Here is a 21,938-nt window from a genome sequence, read left to right as displayed (position 1 = left end):
TTGTTATTTTGAGGGAGAAAGAGAGAACACCAGCAGGGGAGGAGCAGAGAAAAGGAAAGAAAGAACCCCAAGCTGGCTCCGCACCATCAGCACAGAGCCCCATGCGGGGCTCGAACTCTCGAACCACACGATCATGACCTGAGCCCAGAATGAGAGTCGATGTTTAACCGATGGAGCCACCCAGGTGCCCCAGACCTGTTTTTTATGGTCCAGAAAATAAAGCCTGATGGGATATCACAGCAAAAGAACATTTCTATCAGGGAAGGCCCGCCCCCCGTCCTCCTTCCTTGCCCGGTGACCAAGGGCAGCGTGGGAAAGCGGGGAGACCTCCAGACGGCCACGTGCGCTAGGACCCCATCGTGCACTGGGACCCCATCCTGCGCTGGGACGGAGGCAGGGCGCGTCAGTTGGCTCAGTCTAGTGTCTTAACAGAAATTCATCTCCTCATAGCTCTGGAGGCTGGAAGTCCAAGGTCAAGGAGTCAGCAGAGCCGGTTTCCTCTGCGGCCTCTCTCCTGGGTGCGTGGATGGCCACCTTCCTGCTGCCTCTCCAGGTGGCTGGTCCTCTGTGCCCGTGCACCCTGCCACCGACGCCCTCACCTCTCAGAAGGTCATGGGGCAAAGACAGCTAGGGCCTGACAGCCTCTTTTACGGAGGCACCTTTCAAAGGCCCCACCTCCAAATACAGTCACATTCGGAGGTACTGGGTTTAAGGGGGGCATGCAGGGGAGACACACAATGCAGCCCTAACAGAGGCCAGGCCCACAGAGCGCTGGGACACGGCCCGAAGATCACACGGTTTCAGTCCAAGTCCCCATGCGCAAGCATGCACAGATATCCAAACCCAGAGTAAGACGGGAAGGACAGATGGGATGACCCTTGTCTTCTCTGCTTCCCGGAGCTTCTGCAGCTCAGGACACTTGCCAGAGACCAACTGAGGCACGCGGTGCCTGAATTTAAAGTTCCAAAGATTTGCCTTTTGTTTTTCCTTTTTTTTTTAAGTAGGCTCCACGACCAAAGCGGGGTTTGAACTCACAACCCTGAGATCGAGGGTTGCACACTCTACCGACTGAGCCAGCCAGGCGCCCCTCGAGTTCCAAAGATTTGGACAGACTCATGCAGTAAGCAAAGTGCTTTCCGTGTCCCCCTCACCAGCTGCAGGAAGCTGAGCACACATAACAGGAGAGGGGATTCTACTCAGGGTTCACAAGAGGAGGCTGTCTGCAGGGGTGTGGGGGGTAGGGAGAGACTGTCCACAGGGGTGTGGAGAGGGGAGGGGCCGTCCACAGGGTATGGAGATGGGAGGGGCTGTCTGCAGGGATGTGGGGGGTTGTCCACAGGGGGAGGGGAGGCTGTCAGCAGAGGTGACGGGGGAGGGCAATCTGCTGGGGTGTAGGGGGTAGGGAGGGGCTGTCCACAGGAGTGGGGAGGCGGGAGGGGCTGTCTGCAGGGATGTGGGGGGGGTGTGCGCAGGGGGTGGGGGCTGTCTGCAGGAGTGGGGGGGAGGGGCTGTCTGCTGGGGTGTGGGGGGGTAGGGAGGGGCTGTCTGCAGGGGTATGGAGGGGGGAGGGGCTGTCCACAGGGGTGTGGAGGTGGGAAGGGCTGTCTGCAGGGATGTGGGGGGGTGTCCGCGGGGGGGGAGGGGGGCTGTCTGCAGGGGTGGTGGGGAGAGGCTGTCTGCTGGGGTGTGGACGGGGAGGAGGGGCTGTCGGCAGGGGTGTGGGAAGGGGTAGGATCACAGAGCCAGGTGTCCAGCGGCCTGTGGCCCAGGGAGGAGGGACAGGGTGGGCCGGGTCCTGGAAGAGGTCAGGGCTCGGCAGCTGCCGTGCTGGAGGGAAGCCCAGCCACCCTGAACCCGGAGGGGAGAGGGGGTGGGATTTCCACACCAGCTTCTCTCACCCCTCACCCCAAGCCAAGGGAAAAGGGAGCCTGAGCAGTGCAGTTCATAGAAGCTGGCCCCCAGACCGCGTCCCAGGAAAACCAGCTCCTCCTTGGGGCCCCCCGTGTGGTGCCATGTGCACTCAGTCACCCAGACCAGATGCCACCCGCACAGGCGTCCCTAGCACCTTGCTCCTAGCCGGCCTCCTCCCCCTCCTCCCCTTTCCAGCAGCATCCACCAGAAGGAGGCAGGGAGGCGGGCAGGAGTGAGAACCAGAGGGAGGACGGACGGGAGCCAGCAGGCTGGGGGGGGGGGGGGATGCCCACACGCCTCCCCACCTACGCAGGTGGGAAAAGTCAAGCAAATCCAAGCTGCACCCTGACTTCTGCGGTTGCCCGTAAAAAAGCGGACAGTGCCACAACTCAGGCGGGCGTAAGTGACACCCGCCGATGGGAAAGGGGAGACACCGCACGCAGGCTCTGTCCGGCCATCGCTGCTGGGAGTTGATATTTATGGTTTAGATAAAGCTTCCGACCGCCCGGTGCGATCCTGGGGCTGCTCTCCGGGAGAAGCGCTTATTAAACAAGGCAGCCCGCACATCTTCCAGAAGGCCGGGCGTCCGAACAGGCTGGCGGATGAACCAATGAATGCCTCTTTCCTAGGCGTCTATCTATGCTATTCTAAGACACCCACGAACTCAGCTCATCGATGAGCAGTTTCTCTTGAATCGAACCAGCCCCACCCCCCCTTACAGGGCACCCGAATTCTCACGGACTAGTGACTCTGAAAATTGGTGGAGAAACTAGTCTGCCAAGAAAAATATTCTTGGGGCGCCTGGGTGGCTCAGTGGGTTGAGCCTCCGACTTCAGCTCAGCTCATGATCTCACAGCTCGTGAGTTCGAGCCCTGCGTCAGGCCCTGTGCTGACAGCTCGGAGCCCGGCGCCTGCTTCGGATTGTGTCTCCTTCTCTCTCTGCCCCTCCCCCGCTTGCACTCGGTCCCTCTCTGTCTCTCTCAAAAATAAACATTAAAAACAGTTTTTTAAAAAAGAAAAAGTTTTGAGTACTCAGCCCCATGCATGTATATATCTAGGACTTGCATGCTAAGAGCGAGTTTAGCGGTGGTTCAGGGCACAAGATAGGGGCCCAGACCAGCTGTTTTCAAATCCTGGCTCTGCTCGCCCACCAGCTATGCCTCAGGTTCCTCATCTGTGAAATGGGGATGATGAATCCTAAACTTTCACCTTCCCTAATGTCAATCAGCAGTTCTAGCAAACGAACCAGAAGGTGCTACTTTTCTCTAGGTGGTTGGGTTTTTTTTTTTTTCTTAAGTAATTAAAATTCCTTGGAAGATTTCTACACAGGTAATAAATGGTCTCCAAGGGTTCAAAAGTGTTTATGTACATAGCAAACATACCTTTCTGGTGGCAGAAGTTAAATAATGATGGAAACATTTAAAGATATCATCTTTGGGGGTGTGCCTGAGTGGCTCAGTCAGTGAAGCGTCTGACTCTTGATTGTGGCTCAGGTCATGATCCCAGGGTCGTGGGACTGAGCCCCACATCGGGCTCCACACACAGCACGGAGTCTGCTTGGGTTTCTCTCTTTCTCTCCCCTTCTCCCCCGTTCATGTTCCCACTCTCTCTAAACAAGTAAATTCAATCTCTCCTTAGGAGTTTCTTACGAAAAAGCCGTTTCTAATGCGGTGTGAAAATACCACCTTAAAGGGACCTGTTTTAATTGCTTATTATTTTTTTTCAGTATCTGCTAAGTAGCAAACCACTGCCAGTCACCCTGTAATCACAGTAAAAGCCAGCCAGTCTGCAACGGTGGCTTTCTGGGAAGTGAAAGCACGTAACTTATCTTTAGAGGTCTTGATCTTTCCAACTTACCAGACGGATAATGTGCTGGAGCCTGGAGAATGTTCTGCGGGCTGTCAGCAGAGAACAGGTGACGGAACAAAGGCAGCGCTCACGGAGCCGCACAGTCACCCAGCTCTGGGGGCCTCTGTCCCGCACCATCGAGGGGGGGTGGGGGGAGGGGAGACAGGCGCCTACACACGCCTACCTGCTTTCCTAGACGCATGCTACCCTCTTTTCTCCATCTGGCTTTCCTGACTTGAAGGTGTTTTGTTGTTGTTGTTGTTTTTTAGCTTATTTATTGATGTTGAGAGAGAGAGAGAGAGAGCACAAGCAGGGGAGAGGCGGAGACAGAGGGAGAGGGAGAATCCCAAGCAGCCTTGCACTGCCAGCACGGAGCCTGATGTGGGGCTCGAACTCAAGAACCGGGGAGATCACGACCTGGGCCGAAATCAAGGGTCTTAACGGACTGAGCCACCCAGGAGCCCCTCCTCACTTGAAGTTCTGAACGACAGTCCTCACTCACAGCTGCATCGCGTCCCACAGTGTAGACCAACACTTCCCTCCGCGAGTCCCCTTTCCACAAACATCCGGGTCCCCTTTCCACAAACATCCGGGTCCCCTTTCCACAAACATCCGGGTCCCCTTTCCACAAACATCCGGGTTGTCTCCAATGGTTTGCGGCTGCAGGTGACATCACCATAGCCTTGGGGGATGCTTTTCATGCCCTCCCCCCATAACCTGTGTAAACCCGCGGAAGCAAATTTGTGAGTCAAAGGGCAAATGCGTACATAATTCTGAGACATTTCCCAACCCCCCTCCAGAGCCTTTGTATGATGGCGTCATGTTTTGGTAGAACATGGTCGTCACACCACTGCCTTCAAACACGCTCTGAAACTTGTTCTTCCCCATCCTTGAATGAAGTCTTGGGCAAAGGCTGCATTCTTCCAAAAGCTTTGTGGGAATTCATTCATTTTCGGGCATGATCGGCCGAGCCCTGTCTAAGGACAAAACTCAAGCTCGTCCAGTATGGTAGACCCGCCTTAGGCTCAGAAATCCACCCTGGGGAAGGGGAGGCATGACTGGATGTACTTCTGTTTCCCTACCTGGTTCACAATAATGCCTGTGATTTCCCCAGGACTGGAGCCAAAGGAAAGGCGGGTTGAGGGAAGAACGTGTTCATCCGACTTCACGACTGGTAGGTACATCCTGGAGGTGGCCGATGTCTACACCTTCAACTCTCATCCTGCGGGGTATTCAGTGGGATCCTCAGAGAGCCGGGAGCTCCCCCGCCCCCATGCCCACACAGAGAGCTCCCACCTGCCGGTGTGAGCAAAACCACCGCCAGCCAGCTGGCCACCTAGGCCCCCTCATCTCAACTCTGCCACTGTAGGGTGAGACGACTTACAACACATAATCCACAATCCATATGGCCGCATTCCAATAAAACTTTACAGAAACAGGCGGATTTGGCCCATGGGCCTTGGTCGGCTTGCCCTCTCACTCCTCCTGGTGGTCCTAAGCGTCTTGCCAATAACAGCAATAAAGACATTAAGGAGAAGACTTTTTTAGACTCGTCCTCCTCTTCTCGGGAGAGGTTAAGAAGAATGACAAATTGCATTAAGTAACTTTTTAATTTTTATCTTAGAGAGCATACAAGCAAGCGAGAGGGGCAGAGGGAGGGAGGGAAGGAGGGAGGGAGGGAGGGAGGGAGGGAGGGAGGGAGGGAGAGAGAGAATATCTTAAGCAGGCTCCATGCTTGGCGTGGAGCCCAAAGCACGGCTTGATCCCACAACCCTTGGATCATGACCTGAGCTGAAATCAAGCGTCGGGACACAACCCGCTGAGCCACCCGGGGGCCCATCAAGTATTTTTTTTTTTAATTAGTAAGCTATTTTTTTCCCAAAAACTTCTGATGGCACATCATTTGGAACATTTTTGGCTGCAAGTAAAAGCTAGATTTCAAGCGGCTCAAACAAGTGGGGATTATTCTCCACGTCCAGAAGTGTCTAGAGAGAACTGGTATTAGATCAACACCTCACAGAAAACCAGCGTCAAATCTCTGCCGCTCCCCCCAAACCCGTCTCTCAAGGTCAGACACTGGCTACCTGTTGACAGGCTTTCACCTTCATCAATGGCAGGAAGGAGCAGGAATTATAATCCCAGCCACATCCATTGTTCTAATCAGGAGAAGCTTCCCAGAAATCCTCCAGGAGACCCCAATTTACGTCCCACTGTCCACCGCTATGGGCTGAGTCACACAGGCCACCGCAGGCCAGAGAGGAGAGGATTGGGAAGGTGTTCTGATCTGACCACCCAAGTGAAAGTATCGCTCACTGGTCAGGTAACAGGGTCACTGTCACCGCCATGTTTCAAAACCTAGGCACGCATGTAAATGACAAAAACTCACTCTATACGCGGTCCACACACACAGCCTTCCTTTTGGTCTTTTAATGCTTCCCTTTAATGGATTTACTTAAAAAAAATTTTTTTTTAATCTTTATTTATTTTTGAGAGAGAGAGAAACAGAGTGTGAGCAGGGGAGGGGCAGAGAGAGACAGGGAGACACAGAATCCGAAGCAGGCTCCAGGCCCTGAGCTGTCGGCACAGAGCCTGACACGGGGCTCAAACCCACGAACCAGGAGATCATGACCTGAGCCCGATTCGGACACTCAACCGACTGAGCCCCCCAGGAGCCCCTACATGATTTACTTTTTTAAAGTAGGCTCCACGCCCAGCGTGGGGCTTGAACTCCCAACCCTGAGACCGTGAGTCACATGCTCTACCGACTGAGCCAGGCACTCGTAACACTTGCCTTTTAAATATGAACAGTCAGCCACTCATCCCCAGACATCTGAGGAAAGAAAGTCTGTGGCCTGTAACACAGACCAGACCAGGCCCCTAAGGGCAGGATTCAGGGGCAGCAGAGAAAGGGCAGGAAGCGGGAAGAAAATTCAAAAAAAAAAAAAAAAAAAATCGCAGTAATTTCCTCAGAGAAATAGCAGATATGCAGTTTTGGAACAGGAATAAAGTACAAGCAGGAAATGGAACATTCAGAGGAACAAGAAAGCGCTCTCGAAAGTGAAAGTGAAGGTGGCAGCCGTGAATCTGCCATAGAAGCAAAGACCAAGGGATGGGGACAGGAGACGGAACCAGAAGTTCAACATCTGGGTAACTCTTCTTGGTCCCCCAAAAAAGAGAGCGGACGTTTTACTAGAAAATCCCTCAGAACTGCACATCCTGAGCTTCTAGACCGAAAAGACCACGTGCCCAACATTAAAGAACCAACCAACCAACAAAAACAGCCATTCGAAGGCACACTGCCATGAAATTTCAGACCACCAGACCTCAGAACGCACTTTTCCGGTATCTCCCTTAGCTCACTATCTCACACGTGGTTCGCTTACAACGAATCAGAGACCAGAGTGCCTGGGGGGGGGCTCAGTCGGTTGAGGGTCCAACCTCGGCTCAGGTCATGACCTCACGGTTCGTGGGTTCGAGCCCCGCGTCGGGCTCTGTGCTGACAGCTCAGAGCTTGGAGCCTTGCCTCCGAGTCTGTGTCTCCCTCTCTCTCTGCCCCTCCCCTGCTCGTGCTCTGTCCCTCTCTCTCTCTCTGTCAAAAATAAACAAACATTCAAAGAAAGAAAAACAAAGAATCACAAACCACAGCTGCAACAGCATCCGTGTGGAAGGCAAGGTGACACTGCATGTTGCAGAGGGATGCTGTCTGTCCGGCTGGAGGGGCCAGAACTGCTGGGTCTGTATTCACTCCTGGGGCGGGGGGCAGAGGGGACCTGGGGCGGGGCCGGCCCCCAAGCAGCCACAGGAATTGTGTGCCGCTGACTGGGAGCCCCACGCACAGCACCGGCAGAGCTGGGCTGGAGCGTGAGGCTGAGATTTGAGGCTGGGCAGGCCCCCGCCTCCCTGGAGGCCTGAACACGAACACTAGGATGTTTCACTTGTCCGGCCAGCGGCATGGCTCACAAACCCAGGACAGCGAGGCTGGTGTTCACAGAAAACCCAGGACTGGGATGAACAGGTCCCCTAGTGAGTGAGCCAGCGAGGCACCAGCTCAGAGGTGGAGGGGAAGGTGGGGATGGTCTCCGCCCTCTATAAAGAGCCCAGCAGGAGGCCTGCAACCCCACCCACCCAAAGACCACCAGTCTCTCCCATCTGGGTGGGGCAGATGGGGTCACAGAAACTACCAGGTCCCGCGCAGGGGTAAGGAGCCAAAATGCACATATGTCTACAGACTTTAGGGCGACAGAACATATCTTAGGTATTTCTGAAATGAGTGTACATTCGAGGACTGGTGTCAGACAGGGTGCCTGGGTGGCTCAGTGGAGCCCGACTCTTGATTTCAGCTCGGGTCATGAGCTCACAGTTTGTGGGTTCAAGCCCCACGTCGGGCTCTGCACTGGCAGCCCGGAGCCTGCTTGGGATTCTCTCTCTGCCCCTCCCCTGCTTGCCCGCCTCCCCCACCCCGCAAAATAAATAAATGAACTTAAAAAAAAAAAAGGAGAAAAGAATCGGTGGTGGGGCACCTGGGTGGGTGGCTCAGTTGGTTAAGAGTCTGACTTCAGCTCAGGTCATGATCTCACCGTTCATGAGTTCAAGCCCCGCGTCAGGCCCTGTACCGAAAAGCTCAGAGCCTGGAGCCTGCTTTGGAATCTGTGTCTCCCTCTCTCTCTGCCCCTTCTCTGCTCGAGCTCTGTCTCTGTCTTTCAAAAATGAATAAACGTTAAAAAAAAATTTTTAATTGGTGTTATATACACTATAAGCGCACAGCTGGGATGATAAATCCTTAGGCTTCCGTAAGCTTGTGGATTTCACGAGAGTGTCAGGGTGTCTGGGACCTGACCCTGTCCTGTACCCCTTGCTTCACTGCCTTCAGACATCGCAAGGCACCTGGCACGCAAAAGTGCTGGAAGTCTCGGGTTCAGAGCACTCAACCTTCAAAGGAGGTTTTGTGGTTGTTTTTAACCTCAAAACATCATCTCCCTTTGCCCTCCCCCCCGCCCCCCAACCAAGCATTCTCCCTTGCTCAGTGCCCACACATCACATCCTCCTCTTCTGGAAAAAAGTTCAAAGTACGCGTCTCAATGAGAAGCACACTCTGGACTGACTCACAGAGGCTTCCGTGAGTTAGATTCTAGAGCGCTTTAGGAAGTTAGGATTTTAAAGCAGCGTTTCCAAACTGCTTTGTGAAAGGCCGAAATGATGCCCTCAAGTACGTTCAGTGACAGAACGTATTCCTTCTTTCCTTGCCCAGATATTAGCCTAACCGGTGCCAGCCACAGCTCCAGCGGGAGGGCTGCAGCGGCCGCAGCAAACCCCATGCTGAGCCAACCGTTCCGTGTATCTGACCCTCAAAGCCCCAAGGGCGCGGCCCCTGTGACCGCCTGGTGGCCTGCTCTAACCAGCTGTAGGACCACAAATGTCAAAGGTTAGCCATTGGTTTGCCCACTCTGGAGCAGCCTCGGGCACACACCTGCAGAAGCAGGGGTGGGGGTGGGGGGAGGGGGACCCCAGCGTCCTTGGCCTTCACCTGGGACCCCTAGTCCGTTGGGCATCCTCTCAGAGACCCTCAGGGGGCTCGTGTACCGCTGCCCACACCTGCAACCTCTCCCCGCACGCTCCCCTTCCCTTCTCCCCTCCCCCACCCTCTACACATGAATCCCGGGATCACCTGCCAAATACAGCACCCATCCACACGCTTAGCTCCTTCTGTCCCTGGGGAACCTGACCGAAGGCACTGCTAGACAAGCATCGGTCGTCTGGCGTCCCACCTCCCTTGGGCACACTGAGCGTCATTTTCCTTTCTTTTTTTAATTTTGTTTCTAAGTTTTATTTATTTATTTTGAGGGAGAGCATACAAGCAGGGGAGGGGCAGAGGGAGAGAGAAAGAGGGAGGAGAGGGGGGGATCCCAAGCAGGCTCCGTGCTGTCAGCGCAGAGCCGGACGCGGGACTCCCCGCGAACCGTGAGATCATGACCTGCGCTGAAATCAAGAGTCGGACGCGCGTTGAAAAAAAAAAAAAAAAAAAAAAAAGAGTCGGACGCGTAACTGACCAAGCCACCGAGGCGCCCCCGTAATTTTCTTTTTTAATTCAGAAATTCCTGGCTAACCATGGTTAGCTCGCCCCACCCACTCTTCACTCCCTACGCGCGCGCACACACGCACACGCACGCATACACACACACACACTGCCTCTCTAAGGACTCTGTTCTAATAAAATCTAACCCCAAAGCACAATTTTAAAATAGAGGAAAGACGGGGGCGCCTGGGTGGCTCAGTCGATTAAGTGCCGGGCTTCGGCTCAGGTCATGATCTCACAGTTCGTGGGTTCGAGCCCCGCATCAGGCTCTGACAGCTCGGAGCCTGGAGTCTGCTTCGGATTCTGTGTCTCCCTCTCTCTCTGCCCCACCCCCACTCATGCTCTGTCGGTCTCTCTCTCAAAAATAAACCAACATTAAAAAAATTAAAAAAAGAAAACAGAGGAAAGATGAGCTACTCCCAAGGCCGATGCATCCGTCGGCAGCACCCAGGGCCCACGTGCATTCGCGGTGAGGGACACTGCCCAGTGCACAGCCCTTGCCTTCGCCTGCCTGGCCTCACCTGGTTCCCTCCACGTCTTCCCACGCTGCTGGCCGCAGCCAAACTGCACTCACCCCCCCCCCCCCCCGCCCCGCCCGAAGAACAGGGCCTGGCACACAGTAGTCACTCAATAAATGTGCCCAAGGAGGAGACCCGCAGTGCTGGAACAAGACAGGGCTTTGAAGATCACGGGAGGTCCACGGGCGTCACGAGCAGCCACCGCTGGCTCGTGCCCACGGCAGATGCTTCTCGCGGGCATTCTCCCCTCACTGCTCCCAGGCCGGCGCGGGTGGCAGGCCGAATTACCAGGATTTCTCACCCTTGGCATCGGTGACAGTTCAGACCAGACCGTCATCTGCCATGGGGAGCCGTCCCGTGCCTTCCTTGCAGGATGTTCAACAGCATCCCTGGCTTCCACCGGATGCTGGTGGCACCACCCAAGTTGTAACAACCAAAAAACATCGCAAGACAGTGCCCAATGTCCCCGAGAAGGCACAACATCCTGGGAGAGAAAACCTCTGGGTTAGACCTATTTGCTGCCGGGTGTAAAAGCTCTCTTCCCACCCCCGCTGGAGAGGGGCTGGGAAGCACAGAAACCAGCACCACCATATTCCCTTTTCACTTTAGCAAAAATAACCACCGTCCCACTAAAGGGAGGGACAGCAAAACAAAATCAGTGGCTGGAACCATTTCTAATAACTCCTGACTTGCCCCGCGTCTTACAGAGCAAGCTTTCCAGAGCACGTGTATCAGTGAGAAGTCTGGCCTCCCCAGACTGCCCGATCCACAAGCCCAACAGTTAGGGCTGATCGGCAACGAGGTAGCCACAGGATGGGAGAGGAAGCCTTGAAACAGACATCAGCCCGACCAGGAAACCGGATGTCTGCTGCACCCAGGACCTGAAGAAGGAGCGCTTGTATTTACGCACTTTTTAATTTCCATTTTGTTTTTCTACTAACTCATTTTTATCACTTTACAAATTATCGCCCCGTGACAGACTGAAAAGTTAAAAAGGACACCGTCAGCACACGTGCCGTGAGAGCACGGTCCCTGGAGAAAACGCTCTCCTCGTTTCCAACCTGCCAAACACAAAGAAGTTTCTGGAAGGCAGTCTGCTTGAGGTTGCTGAACCCGCAGAGGAGACACTGACCAAATAACATTTAGGAAGATGAAAAAAGCTACTCATGCCAGGTTCCACGCAGCCAACCACCACGCAGAGGAGAATCTGGCCTCTGTCCTGCTAGCAAACAGCGTCCCCGGGCTGGGGCCGAGTGCCTGCTTAAGGGGGACCAGGGCAAAATGCAGAGGACTCACCCAGTACACGGGGGCTGGGTCCTGGGAAACTACTTCGACCCAGCCCTACCAGGCACTCTTAGTCCCTCCCGGCCAGCTGTGAGCTGTGACCTGTGACCCATGCCCTCCCCTCCCCCCAGGGTGCGGAGCCAGATTCTGCATTTTAACAGATGCCCGGGTGACTGCACACAGCTGAATATTAGAGCTTTCGAGAGCACTCAGAACTAAAACAGATTGTAAACGCTGCGTGTTAGAGCCTCTGAAGGGATCTCAAGTCACCGGGTAGAATTTACAGATGAAGAAACTGAGGCTCTGAGAGGTTCTCCCACACCACTTGGCAAGCAGCACCTCTACGGTCAGCACCCAAACACCTGCTTCCCAAATGACTGCACAGCTCTGCCGGCTCCCCAGGGGCCTGTCTGGCTGGAAAAAGCTTATGGTTTCCGGGCGCGGCCTGATGTAGCGGAAAGGGCCCTGGATGCCCACGGAGGCTTCTGGAATCCACACCTACCTTCCCCGAGGAGCTTGTCTTCTCACCAGGGTCCTGGCTGTCCTAACCTCTCTGCTCCCGGGAAAACTTTCTGATTCGGTACCTTCCCCCGTTTTCCTCCACGGCACCACTTTCTGAGGGCCTGGCTTGTGGGCTGACTTTTTGTTTGTTTCTGGGGTGGGTTGCAGGGCTGGCAAACTGAAGCAGTCCCCCCACATACCGCCAATAAGGCCACTTATTCAGTGCGCGTGCGCTTTGGAGGCGCTCCTGGCACTGGGGAGCGCGAGCCTGGCCTTAGCGAAGCCAGGTATAAATCGTGGTGCTGGAAGGAGAGAAGTTTCCCACCGCCCTTTACGGCTCCCTGGAATGATGAAGCTGGCCCAGGGCAGCACTGCTTTACTCTTCAGACAGTGCTCTCTATCTTCCTAAAACGGCAGTGCTGAGATTGTGTATTACCAGGTACAGGTATATGACGTGCCATATAATAAAGATCCCAAAACGTCCAACCTGTGACCGGTGCTGGCTGGTGTGCACGAACTCATAAACAAACCTTCTAGTTGAGTGTCTTGAATGCGGTTACACCAGCAAGCCAGGAGCATTTTGTCCTCTTTGGGGATCCCAGGGGCGAAAAAAGCTACCGAATAGCAATGGGCAATAAATAAATAAATAAATAAATAATCAAATCGTCCGTTTGGGCCAGAAGACAAAGGGCCCCCAAGGGGTGGCCAATCCAGCCACGCATCACACACCAGTTCTCCACGGCTCAGGAAAGGAGCTCAGAATATGGGCACACACCCTTACACTCTACCCGTAAATATGCACACACGACGTCACAGAAGCTAAGCGGGGCCATCCACCTGCCTCACAGCCATTCTGCTTCCAGGTAGTATCCACGGTCACTAGCATACGATGAGCCCTGCTGTCAACATCGAACCCAGGCTGGGCAGGCAGAACAGAGTGAGCGGAGGAATCCACGGCATATGGCAATGGAGCCAAGTGTGAGTAGAGGCCTCACTGATGGTCATACAAGGAGGCTCTTGGGTTGGAGACAGAAGTGCCCATCGTTGTGAGAAGGGAGAGGATTCACTGTTAGAAATACCAAGGGACACCTGGGTGGCTCAGTCGGCTAAGCATCTTCTGACTCTTGATTTCTGCTCGGGTCATGATCTCACGGTTTGTGAGTTGAAGCCCTGCATTGGGTTCAGCACTGACAGTGTAGAACCTGCTTGGGATTCTCTCTCTCACTCTCTGCCCCTTGCCCAGTCTCTCTCTTATCTCTCTCTCTAAATAAATAAACTTAAAAAAAATTTTTAAAGAAATACCAAATAAATGCCATGCTGTCTAGTTAAATAGTAGGTTTATAACCTATCGGAAATATGTACAACCCCCCCTCCCCACAATGGAGTTCCAAACCCTTAGACATTTCACTTCCTGGTTCTTCTTCCCTTCTCTGTCTCACGGGCTTATTTTCAGGGGCTTTGCAATGAGCATGCACCAAAGAACAAAGGGAGGAGGGACTGAAAGTCTCTGTGTCACCTCAGGGAATGTACGTTTGTTCCAACCAGACCACTTTTGGCTTTCCGTGGGCATAGGCGACTTCCCGGTAAGGCTGTAACCCCCGTAGTGCTCAGCCAATGGGGAACCAGGGGAGGGACTCACTTCTGTAGTGCTCAGCCAATGAGGAACCAGGGGAGGGACTCACTTCTGTAGTGCTCAGCCAATGAGGAACCAGGGGAGGGACTTGCACGCGAGGAGATAAACTGTCTGCTGTAACTGCCCTGAGTGTGCCTGTCCGTCAGACACCTGCTCTTGCAAGAATGTTGATTAAAGCCTCGCTTCACTGTGCTTGAGTCTCCGCATCGCATCCCTCCTTTGATTGGGTCAGTGGGCTTATTTCTAACATCATCGCAATGGAAGCACCAGCTACTCCTGCTGCACTCTGCCTGGGGCTGGAGCAAAAGTCAGCGCCCACCAACCCCCACCCTCAGCCTAGGTGGGCCCGAAACCCAGGGCCAAAGGCTTGACCTGCTCATACCGTGTCTGTGATATAAAATAAACCCAAGGGCTGCCAGGCGCCACAGGGAAGGGAAAAAGCCACCGCCTTGAAACTCCTGTCCTCGGGTTCAACACAGCATGGACTACCACCGGGGAGAAATCACTCATCTCGCGAGCTAACCTTAAACCTCCCCTTTTCAAGTTTTAGTTAGGAGACGCCAGCAATCATTCCAGGAGGAAGCAGGAAGCCCAAAGGAGGTTAAGCCCACCTATCTGCAACAAAGGAAGTCAGAAGTTGAGACAGGGCTAGATATGACAGGGAGGAGTACTACAAGTGAAAGGTGTGTATTCTGTATCAAATATGTTCAATAAAGACGGGTGACAGATGCCTTATAGTCTTTAAAACATGAAATACAAGCTTTCAAGCCTTTTACATCTTTGTTGTTCCCAACATGAGTATTTCTTAGTCATAGGTATTTAAAATACCAGTGATCCGAGCTTACACAAATGGACTTTGCTCAAGTTAGGCAATGATTCTGGCAACTCGAGAATTTGTGCAACGTGACAAGAAATGTTTAAAAAATATGTTGAGTCCTGGGGCACCTGGGTGGCTCAGTCAGTTGGGCCTCAGACTTCGGCTCAGGTCATGATCTCACAATTCCAGAGTTCGAGCCCCGCGTCGGGCTCTGTGCTGGCAGCTCAGAGCCTGGAGTGTGCTTCGGATTCTGTGTCTCCCTCTCTCTCTGCCCCTGCCCCGCTTACACTCTGTCTCTCTCTCAAAAATAAATGAACACTTAAAAATAAATAAATACATAAAAAAAAATTATTGGCAACTGAAACATGGGATAGAATGAAAGAAAATACACAGAATGACAAACTCAGAATGAACTTCTGGATTAAAACTCGTGTCCCACTGGGGCGCCTGGGTGGCTCAGTCGGTTTCCCCCACAAAAATTACGTAGAAATCCTAACCCCTGGCGCCTGTCTTTACAGATGTGAAGAAACTAAGATGAGGTCAGACCGGATCAGGGTGAACCCTAATGCAATGACCGGTGTCATTCTAAGAAGCAGCAAATTTGGACACAGAGACATACACGGCGGGGGATTTCCTGTGAAGACGGAGGCAGAGGCTGGCTGCTGGGGGAGGCAGGAGAGGGAACGGGATCCTGGCGACACCTTGATTCCGGATGGCCGCCCTCCAGAGCAGTGAGCGAATGTATTTCTGCTGTTTAAAGTCACCTAGTTTGCGACCATTTGTCACAGCAGCTGCAGAAAACTAAGAACTCAAAAGATCGCCAACCGATAAGAGCAGGGCAGCACAGGGCGGCCGATCGCCTGTCCTCGGTCACGAGTGTGTGATGCCACAGCGTCCTGGAGGCTCCCTGCAAAACCTAGGTCATCCATGGGTAAATTAAAACGGGTATTTTTTTGAAAGTCCAGATGCAAAAGAGGGGTAGTGGCCCGGGGAGCTGGGCAGACCCCACGGATCGATACCCCAGCTGGGCCTCTCACCAGTGGGACCACGGACAGATTTGCTGGGCCTCTCGGGATCTCGCTCTCTCTAACTGAAAACTACTAAGTCAAGTAACCTACCCGCCCTTTGCAGGGCTGTTTGCAGGATTAGAGGAGGTGACCTGTGCAAAATGCTTAGCGTGGGCCCAACATCCAGTGAGCCTGAAATAAAGGTTAGCTATTAATATTAACGGTTGCTAGCGACTTCTCAGACGGTCCCTCTAAGGTGCTTTGCGCAGATGTCTCGGCCTGGCCTTTCCATCTTCTGCAGGAGGACTTGGATCTTAATTCTTTCTCTAGAGCTCAGGAGCTGGCACCTTCCACTCACAGAAGCTGGTAGGAACCTAGCCTTGACTTTCTTGTTCTTTTAACCCCAGACACGTCATTGTCCATAATATTTACCATCTCACTGTGTTCCAGCAAATGTATTCTCGGGGGACGCCGGGGCGGCTCAGTGGGTTAAGCGTCCGACTCTTCATTTCGGCTCAGGTCATGATCTCCTGGTTTGTGGGTTTGAGCCCCGCGTCAGGCTCTACGCTGACAGCCCAGAGCCTGAGCTCAGAGCCTGCTTGGATTTCTGTCTCTCTCTCTCTCTTTGCCCTATTCTCTGCACACACGAACACGTGCTCTCTCTCTGTCTCTCTAAAAAATAGATAAACATTAAAAAAAACAACAACACTTATTCTCGGTGCCCATCCCTTTTTCCAGCCTTGCCTGCAGTGAGGCTTAATGTAATTCAGGGACACTGGATTGCTTGTTCTAAAAAAGACAAACTCCTAAATTGCATATCCTTGGCACATATTTTCAATCCAAAGTCTTCCAAACAATTGTGTACTAAGAAGTGATAAGCCAACATGCCGTGATTAAAATGGGAGTCCCCAAAATAATTTTGTAGCTCTTTACATTCGAATGGTTAAGTATGAAGATCGTATTTCTGTCTGTTTCATCCCTATTGGTGGAGAGAGGACAGAACAATCCTTCAACAGAAACCCCGAGGCCTTTTGAGGCCATTACCAGGTACAGAGCTGCAGACCCCCTAGCATTTCCAGTGGGTTTATCGTGTCAGCATGGAAGCCTTTTTTTGGTTTGTTTAAATAATGGAAATTGCTATAATTATCATCATTTTAGCACGCCATTATTATTATTAATACGACCAAACCGTATGGTTCAAGCAGAGGCGGGTTCTCTACTGTTCGAACGAGGTCACATGATGGTATCCAACACCTGGCCCGCATCCCCATGCCCACGTGGTCCTGCTCTCCCACGGGCTTCTGGGAAGATGCCCGTGATGTCTTGAAGAGTATCAGGCAGAACGACAGACCCCCCCCCCCCCCCCCCCCAGTTCTTGATTAAGGCATGCGGGGACCGAGCACGTGTGCGCGTGTCCAACAGTTGGCTCTCCCTTGGGAGAGCAGGGACCTGCGTGGCTCTGGTTCCTGTTGACCTGTGGCTCTCCCCCAGGCACACCTGGGTCCAACTCTTCATCATGTCGCCCTGAAGGAAGGGAAAGGACGAAGGGGCTGCGGGGGTTGGAGTCCCTCTTTGGTCACGTTATTAAGTCCCTGACACCTTGGGGTTTAAGGTCCAGGGACCTCTGGCTGGACAGGGAGGGTACTTGGAGGCCAAATTTTTCTTTTTAAAGGGAAACGGAGGGGTGCCTGGGTGCCTCTGGCTGTTGCGCGTCTGGCTCTTGCTTTTTTGGCTCAGGTCAGGATCTCACAGTTTGTGAGTTTGAGCCCCGAGTTGGGCTCTGTGCTGTCAGCCCAGATTCTCTCTCTCTCTCTCCCTCCCTCTTTGCCCCTCCCCTGCTCTCTCTCAAAAATAAACAAACTTGAAAAAGGGAAAAGTAAAATAAAGGAGGCGGGAAGGAAAGGGAGCAGGTAGGCAGGGGCCCAGTGGTCCGGAACTCGGCTTCTGGACTCCAGCTACCTGGGCCCGATTTCTGGCTCTCTTTCTTGTCCCATCCCCTGGGCCAGCCATTCAACCTCCTCAGGTTTGTTGTCCCATCCCCTAAATGGGTATCAGAACTGGGAGGTGGTTGTGAGAACCCCCAAGGAGAGCACCCGTGAGACACGCAGCAGGCTGCTTGCAGGGGAGCCCTCCGAACGATCTGCGACTGTTACTTCTCCAAAAATTCTTGGTTATTTAATGCTTGAATTTACAATTTCATTTTTCTCTCCACCTAAGCAAGTTTTATTTTAGGCTTAGGAGAATCAGCAGAGAATAAATGCATAACTCTTGGCCATTAATAGAGCAGGAAACCTCACTCCAAGTTCAGAAGTCACCCCAGGGCCTGCTGCAAACACCCTGCTGGTGGCCAGAGACATTTCGGGAGGAGACAGGGAAGAAATGAATCCCAGTGCACTTGTCACTAACACCTATAGTAGGCATTTGGAAAGATCGTACACACGGATGTTGCTATAAAACAGCTTATTACTAAATCAGGCCAAGAAGGAGGAACAGAATATTTCATTCCCCGTCAAATGTAAAAATTAAAATCTGGATTGTTAAAAACAGCCTTCCCTGGAAACATGCTAATCTTTAACTGAGACATAACCTTGAATGAACTACTCCCTTGGCCAAGGTAAGGATACAAACACGAGGCATTCAATACATTCCTGTTATTTAAACTTCATCATTTTAAAGTAAAGGTCACCGGGGCGCCTGGCTGGCTCAGCCTGTAGAGCACGCGACTCTTGATCTCGGGGTCGTGAGTGCAAGGGTCACGTTGGACCCAGAGCTTACTTAAAAAAGTAATAAAATACAGGAAAGGTCACTGCATTAATTAATAAAGAAAAGCTATCATTTATGAAAGTTTTTGTTGTGAGAGCCCCAGAGGAAGCTTTTTTTTTTTTTTTTAAGCTTTTCTTGAGACTTTTTTTTTTCCCCCCATCCCCCCTTCTCGCTGGCCGGAGGCAGACTTCACACCCCCTTTTATCACAGCACCCAAACGGCCCTCCTCTTTACTTCAGTACAAAGAATTCCTTTCCACTCAAAAAATTAACAGGAGCTCTTGCCCTCAAGGCACACATTCCCAAGAGGAGAGTCATTTCCGGTCCCAAAACGTCATCCTTAGGCCACAAAAGAGGTTGATCGTCAATATCTTGTGAAATCTTGGGAAGGCAGAAAAGTACAAAGTTCCCACTACCAGCTGGAGTATTCACGTGGTGGCTTTGAACCAGCACCAGCCTCCGCGGTCAAGTTAAGCTTCCTCAGCTGACTCCTTCCCCCTCCTCCCTCCCCACCATCCACCCCGGGAGGCACCACTTAGATGAAAGGCAAAAAGCAGAGTCAAAGTTTTGAGCTGAACACATTTCTGAAGGGTTTTGTTTTTTTTTTTTTTAAACTAATTAAGCAAGTATAGAAGTTATTCTGCAGAGTTTCTTTTTTTAAAAGAATTAGCATGGCGCATCTTTCCTCTTCAGAAAAGTCTTGAATAATTTAATTAGAATTACACCCAAGTCATGAGTATGTTCTATTTATGGAGGAATCATAGCTGAATTAAAACCCAAATGACAACGTTAAAAATAAAAATAAAGTATCTTGAGACTGTACTCAATTGATAAGAAAAACCTGACTTCACATCACACTTGGATTAGGTAATGTGTTAGGAGGAGGACAGCCAACTCGACTCCTGAAATTTTCCTGTTCTTCAGATTACCGAGCCTGGGGCCACTGGGTTCTCGTTACAAAAAAAAAAAAAAAAAAAAAGTGCTAATAAATGAAAATCAGATTAAGAGAAAAAGAATGCCGCTTGGTTTTATTTTTATTTTGTCCTCGGGAGGCCACTCGGTCCCCGGCAGCCTGGCTCAGCCCCTGTTTGCTCCGCAGGCGCCCGACTGCGTTTTCAGACATTCGGCAGCCACGTGTGCGGACGCCGGGCTCGGTGCAGAGAGGCTGGGCGGCCGGACCGGCGAGAGCACGCCGGCGAGCCAACTCCGGGAGAGGGACGCGGCCACGCGGCCCCCTCCGCCGGGCGCACGCACACATCCTTCTCCCCGGGCGCTGCGCCGCCGGGGCCGGCCACGGGCTCCCGTGGCCATGAGACAGCATGGGGGTGGGGGGATCGTGGGGAGCAGAAGAGGAACCCGAAGTGAGCCCCTTGGCGGCCTCGGCATCGCGCCCGAGGCCCACGGCGCCGGCTCCCCGCTCGCCAGGAGGGCTGCCCCTTAGAGGCGCTCGCCGCCCGGCGGCTCGGAGCGGAGGACGCACAAGTTCTGAAACACTCGCGCACGCCCTCGGCAGCGCCCCGGGGCAGGACGCCCGGCCGCCCCGCGTCCCCAGGGCGCGCGCCCCGCTCCCGGCCCGGCGGGGGCCCCTCGGCGTCCCGCCCCGCCCCCAGCTCTGCCCTGCCGGCGTGCGGTCGGGGGCGACGCTAAACCGCGCGCGGGCACCGCCGGGCGCCCCCCGCCCCACCTCCCCCACGGGCCCCCCGGGAAACCCGCGGCTGCAGCCTGGGGGACCGCAGGGGCGGTGGGGAGCGGGCGAGCGCCCACCAACCTACCTTCTGCGGGGGGGTCCCGATCAGCATCTCCAGGTAGTAGCCGCGGCCAGAGTCCCCCTGCAGGTTGTCCACCATGGCCAAGAAGTTGGCCGCGCCGCCGGCGGGCTCCAGGGCGAGCGCCAGGCCGTCGGCTCGGGGCGCGGCGCGGGGCGCGGCGGGGGTCCCGGGCCCGGGGGTGGGCGCGGCCACGCGGAGGGGCAGCGTGAGGGGTGCGGGGGCCGGCGCCGGGGCTGCGCGCAGGAGCCAGTGGGCCAGCAGCGGCAGCAGCAGCGCCCGGGCCTGCGCGCCCATGCCCGCGGCGGGGCCCGGGGGGCGCGCGCGGCCCGGCCCGTCCCGTCCGGCGGTGGCGGCGGCGGCGGCGGCTCGGAGGTTCGGCGCGGGGCTGCGGGCAGGGCCGGGCGCGCACGGGGCGGGCGGGCGGGCGGCGGCGGCGGCGGCGGCGGCTGGGAGGAGCACCGCGGGAGGAGGACTGCAGGAGCGGGAGGAGGCGCCGGAGCCGGAGCCGCCCCAGCCCGCGCCGCCAACTTGAGCAAGTTGGTCGCCGCTGCCCCCTCTGGCGGGCGGCGGCTGCCCCGCAGGGGCCGGGCCCCTCCCCCGCGGCCAAGGTCACGGCGGAGCGCGGGGTCCGCGGGAGCGCCCCGGGCGCACCCCACCCGCCCTCGCTCGTCTCGGGCCGCGCCTCTTCCCCGGGAAACTCGAGTCCCGAATTTCCTCGGAACGCGCCCCGCTGCTACGGCCAACGGATGTGACGAGGCTCATCTGATACCAGGGGGAAAGTTTCGGGAACCCTTAAAGGGGCAGCAAGGGCCTGAACTGGCCCCGGGACCCCGCGCGCGAGGGGGCCCCGCAGGGGCGGGGGGGTGAGTGGAGGGTCAGAGAGGAGAGTGGGGAATCGTCAAAGAGCCGCGAGCGTCACCAGGAGTCAGCGCCTCCCCTCGCCAAGTTCCTCCCCGCCGCACTTCAGCCCGGCGGAGTCTGGCTGCCTCTCTGGGCATTTTCCGTGCGCTGAACACCCACCCCCATCCCCACCCCCATGCCTGCTCACTCCCGCTTCCATGTCCCCACTTCGGCCCCCCGGCAGATTTGGAAGAAATCTGAGTGGAGGCGGGGGTGGGGGAGGCAGGGAGGACGCGAGAGCTTTGGAGACTTCTCCCTAGAAATCTTGGGGGTGGAGGGGATGGGGCTTGGATGCCTCTGCTGGCTGCCCGAGCCTCGGCTCCCCCTGGCGCCCACCGTCACCGCCCGGGAGGTGGTGTCCGCTTCTGGCTTTGAGCTTGGGCTTCTCCGCCCCACGCTTGTCCGTAATGCAGATGGAAAGCTGGCGGGAGCTGCTCCCTCACCTCCCCCAGGACTCCCTCAGTCCACCAAGCGAGTTGCAGTCACGATGCAAAAATCAGGGCCGCCAAGGCTGCACGTTGCCTTTCAACCCTCCGCTTCCCCCTCCGCCAGCTCCCGGCGGATTATCTAATTAATACTTGTTTAGCCGCAGACACCAAGACCAAAGAAGGGGCTCAGCAGTGCCAGCAACGAGGGTTATTTTATTTTAGGTACTAGACGCGGGGGGCGGGGAACAGTTCCACAAACTAAGGTCCATTGATTTCCACTGAAACAAGTTGCAGGCGAATCTTTTCTACCTCCTCCAGCTGAAATATGCTGGCTGTTTTAAAAAACAAACAAGCCGTCTTCAAACAGTGGGAAGGTTGGAGCAAAGCTTCGCTCCTCGCTGTAATTTCCAGCTACTTCTATCCAAGATTTGATTTTTATTCCTGTCTTCTCGATTTTAGAATCAGGTCTCGCTCTGCAAGAGACCCA

General features: G+C 54.5%; 1 protein-coding gene across 4 annotated transcripts in view; it reads right to left on the bottom strand.

Moving 5' to 3' along the window:
* Positions 1-20,443, bottom strand: part of BACE2 (beta-secretase 2) — a 101,926-nt gene extending 81,483 nt beyond the window's left edge. For all 4 annotated transcript variants that reach the window (XR_007155637.1, XR_007155636.1, XM_047875273.1 and 1 more), the window contains exon 1: positions 20,127-20,443. Coding sequence is in view for 2 of the 4 variants with exons in the window: in XM_047875273.1 (XP_047731229.1) it covers positions 20,127-20,417 (291 nt within the window). In the remaining 2 variants the exon portion in view is untranslated. The remainder of the gene's footprint in view (positions 1-20,126) is intronic.
* Positions 20,444-21,938: the final 1,495 nt, after the last annotated feature.

This window comes from Prionailurus viverrinus, chromosome C2, assembly GCF_022837055.1.
Source record: "Prionailurus viverrinus isolate Anna chromosome C2, UM_Priviv_1.0, whole genome shotgun sequence".
Lineage (NCBI taxonomy): Eukaryota > Metazoa > Chordata > Mammalia > Carnivora > Felidae > Prionailurus > Prionailurus viverrinus.
The sequence above is the reverse complement of the archived record's forward strand: the minus strand, read 5'-3'. Positions and strand labels throughout refer to the sequence as shown.